The sequence below is a fragment of the Triticum aestivum genome, chromosome 5B (assembly GCF_018294505.1).
Source record: "Triticum aestivum cultivar Chinese Spring chromosome 5B, IWGSC CS RefSeq v2.1, whole genome shotgun sequence".
Lineage (NCBI taxonomy): Eukaryota > Viridiplantae > Streptophyta > Magnoliopsida > Poales > Poaceae > Triticum > Triticum aestivum.
Genome location: NC_057807.1, coordinates 704,720,138 through 704,723,990, shown reverse-complemented (window position 1 = coordinate 704,723,990; position 3,853 = coordinate 704,720,138). Strand labels below are relative to the sequence as shown.

At 42.9% G+C, this 3,853-nt stretch overlaps 1 protein-coding gene across 2 annotated transcripts in view; it reads left to right on the top strand.

Annotated features, from left to right (window-relative positions):
* LOC123114399 (ankyrin repeat and protein kinase domain-containing protein 1) overlaps positions 1 to 3,853 on the top strand; it is an 11,219-nt gene that overhangs the window by 3,439 nt on the left and 3,927 nt on the right. For both annotated transcript variants that reach the window (XM_044535853.1, XM_044535852.1), the window contains exon 7: positions 3,362 to 3,505. In XM_044535853.1, coding sequence (XP_044391788.1) covers positions 3,362 to 3,505 — 144 coding nt within the window. The remainder of the gene's footprint in view (positions 1 to 3,361; positions 3,506 to 3,853) is intronic.

Below are 3,853 nucleotides of genomic sequence, written 5' to 3'. Positions count from 1 at the left end.
TTAAATCATCTTATTTTAGCCTACGTACTTATATCCTTCAAAAATCAAAGAGTTGGAGCTCTCCCAAACTAGCCCTTTGATTCTTGCTAGGATCAAATTCTTTTGCTCAATCCAAGATCCTAGAATCTAAAATTAGAATTAAACCCATTATGGGGGAAAGAAAGGGTGAGCAACCAGCTATGTCAAGTGGCATCTGCTTGTTGGTTGTGGTGGGAACAGTTTTTTTTCATGAGAAAAATGTTCTTTTTTTTAAGATGGAAGTGAGGCTTTTCTTTTGTTTTCTTTTCGAGATGGATGTGAGGGCCACGTGTCATCTGCTGGTTGGTTGAGGTGAGAGTTTTATTCTTTGTGCGATGGAGGCTAGTTTTTTTTTCCTTTTTTTCTTCGAGATGGAGAAACGAGCGCACACCTTCATCTTAGGCGGCGCGCAATTGTGCACCCCAACCATTACTGTCTTGTGTAACACGCCTTGACGCAATTATCAGGGGCGCGCTCTACCACTGAGCTAATAGCCCGTCGCGCGGGCCTCCCAAAGGGAGGCCTGCTATGCCAAAAGCGAGAAAATCGCCATCCCTTTCCTTTTGACTTTTTTTCCGTTGTTGCACCTTAGCCTGGTATAGTAGAAGGCGATCCATGCTATTCATGAGTTGATAAGCTCCATTCCATCGATAGGGATCAACCCAGCTGCATTCGCTATCCTTTTTTCTGGGATCTGCTCTTTTCAGTGGAAGGTTTGAGGGAAGGTAAGATTAGTGGGTCAATAACCTGCTTAGCTTTCCAAGTAAGGCAGTGAAGTTCCATATTTCTGTATATTTCTTATCCCGGGATCTGCTGCTCTGTTCCCTTAGATGCAATAGTTTACTGATCCGGTTTTCCCTAATTTCAATATTAAGGAAAGGAGAGTGAGGTAGTCGGCGTTGTGACACTCTCAGGCTGACCGACCCCGGCAGAATATCTGGTGCCCGAGAGCTCTTGAGCCATTTGATCTCAGATGTTCACGGAAAGAGCTCACGAATTTTTGCAAAACCCCCCGAGTAGTCTGATAATTACATCGAGGCCTGACAGATATTTATATGTCCGTTGGATATAGATCCAAGAGGAGCGCTCACGTTGGAGCACCTGAAGCATAGGATATTCTCTCGACCGACCCCCATGATGCACAGGGGCAACTGAACATTGCAATTTCAATCGGTCACAACTTCAGCAAACATCTATATCACTACAAGTACTGAAAAGCAGGGTCAATGACGATGGCCGTAACCTTCCTCAGCCCTCGTCTGAGTCACTGTTTTTGAGTTGAATGACTTGTTGTAAAAAAAGGTCGACTCAACAACGTGTCGACTAGTCGATGAGTCGCGAGTAGTCTCAACTGCAGGGTCGACTATTCAAGAGTCGCTCCCCCAGAACGACTTGTTGACTCGAAAACCTTGGTCCGAGAATCTTCACTAGACGCGACGACTGGTGCATCCGACCCGGGGAATGTCGACGAGGCGCATGATTTTGTGTCCCAGGGTTCATCGGTGCGGCGTGCGACTGCTTGGCTCCGGCTCCCTCTGTGTCGCGTTTGGCTGTGGCTGAGACGTTCCTGATCCAGTAACCTCGTAGCCACCCTTCTGTTCGGAATGGTTGTGCTCGGGGGAGGGACCTCCCTCACGCCATCATCCTTGTGATCGTCTAAGAGGCCCAGCAACTAATCCATGCCTTCCAGCCTCTCCTCTTGGACCACCGCATAGCCTTCGTCCAGGGGCGGAGCCAGGATTTAAACATGAGGGGGCGAGACACCATTGTTGACGCAAACGACAGAATATCACAATATATTAAGTCTCACGATAGCATTGATGATAATACATAAAATTATTGTTTGGAACTGTAAAAATATATTATTATTAGTAATAATGTTGGAGCTTGAAGTTGAACCAATTGGTTTGAAAAAGAATTTACCCCATTTGTTGTTGATGTCTTCGGCTTGATCTTTGACTAGTACAAATATTCACATAATTACTAGACTAATTTACTTTTTATAAGAAACATTAATTAAGCAGATTAAGGTAGTAATTTATCAAAAAAAATCCCACTCTATTTTAAAATAATTGAAGCTCTAAATTTGTTCTAAGTTAAACTTCTTCAAGTTTTATCAAGTTTGCAGAAAAATATATCAATATTTGAAACAGCATAGTTTTATTAGAATCTTATAGAAAAATATGCACACTATGTATATTTAATTTTGTAGATCTTACCATATTTTTCTATAAACATGATTAAACTTAAATTGGTTTTACTTAGGACAAACATAGAACTACAATTATTATAAAACAGAGAGAGTAATAATTATTATCAGTGTAATATAGCTTCATGTATTCTGCTCACCCGAGATCTAGCCATATTTGATCCGCCTGCGTCGAGCCGTCCGCCCATGCCCGTGCGTCGACGGCGTACTGCAGATCAGTGGTGGCTGGTGTTGTTGTCAGTGTCGAGTAGCGGCCAGCGGTAATGGCAAACACCCTAGACTCTAGCAGGGCACGCTGACGGCAAGCGGCGGTGGCGAAGAACGACCTAGCAGAAGTGCAGAACACGCATGTGCGTACTGATGGATGAGGCACTGGGCCGTGGTAAAATAATAGCCAGCCACCATCGTACATGGATTATTGGATGGGCTTCTCTGCTTTGGTGCTGGTCCAGTTAATTGTTATATATGGGCTTATGTTACGCTAAAAAAGAAATGGGCTAATTATGTATTTAGCTGCGGCTGTTAGGCATATAATACGCACTACCTGCTACAAATCCTTGAGGGGGGCGAGCAATTGGCAGGGGTCTGACCCCTGCTTGCCCCTCCCTGTCTCCGCCCCTGCTTTCGTCATCAAATATGACCTCCAGCTGAGGCATCGGAGCAGCCTGACCGCCGGAACGGGCTGCATGGAGGGGAGGATAAGAAATCCTGTGAAGTGAAGATTTGTATTTAGTGTGAGAAACATATAGAAGACATTGCTTTACCATTTTTTTGAAATCCTGCATATCTTGTATGAGTTGGTTGGACTTGTACAAGATTAACTGTACCAATGCTACTTATGTTTAAAGGCTCAATGTCATCGCCGAAGAAAACAGGACAACTTGGAATCTTGCTTCGATTTCTGTCAGCGTTGTTACGTTGCAGTCAGAACAAGGGGGTGCTAGAACGAGGGGATGCTAGAAGGAACACTAGTGTAAAGGGACAAACACTGTTCTTTTACAGTCATTTTCACAATTAGTTCTCATTTTTTTTCTTAATTATTGAAACTATGGAGTACATTTTTTGCTTTCTTCGTTTCTATTCCCCTGGCCTTTCTGGAAGTGCTTTTCTGAAGTTGAACTTTGGTTATAACAGTCTGGTAGGTTTCCAATAGAACTCGCTGCACAGCGCGGTACAAGGGAAGGTGTTGAGATCTTATTTCCTGTAACTTGTATTCCAACTGTGCATGATTGGAGCGTTGACGGAATAATACAGCATGCAAGAGTGTCTAGGAAACAGGTATGCATTAGATCCTGTTTATTTTATATATTTTTCTAGTTTAACCTTGGCATCAACTGTTAATCCATAGCTTCCCGGTTAGAATTACCATAAACAAATTAGCATTTCATTTTGCCTCTGATTCGATGAACACGAATTTTATACATGCTATTGATAATCTTTTAAAAAATTCTTTGGTTGGGGGTTGATGGGCTTGTGAAGTTATTTGTGTGTAGAAAGTGCTAAGTTAGTAGTTTTATTTTCTAGAATACGCAGGAGAACGGCATGCCATTGTATTGAGGAAAAAAAGGGTGGATGATCAATATAGTGCAGATCAAGGTAGATGATTGCTGAGCCCAGCTTAAGTAG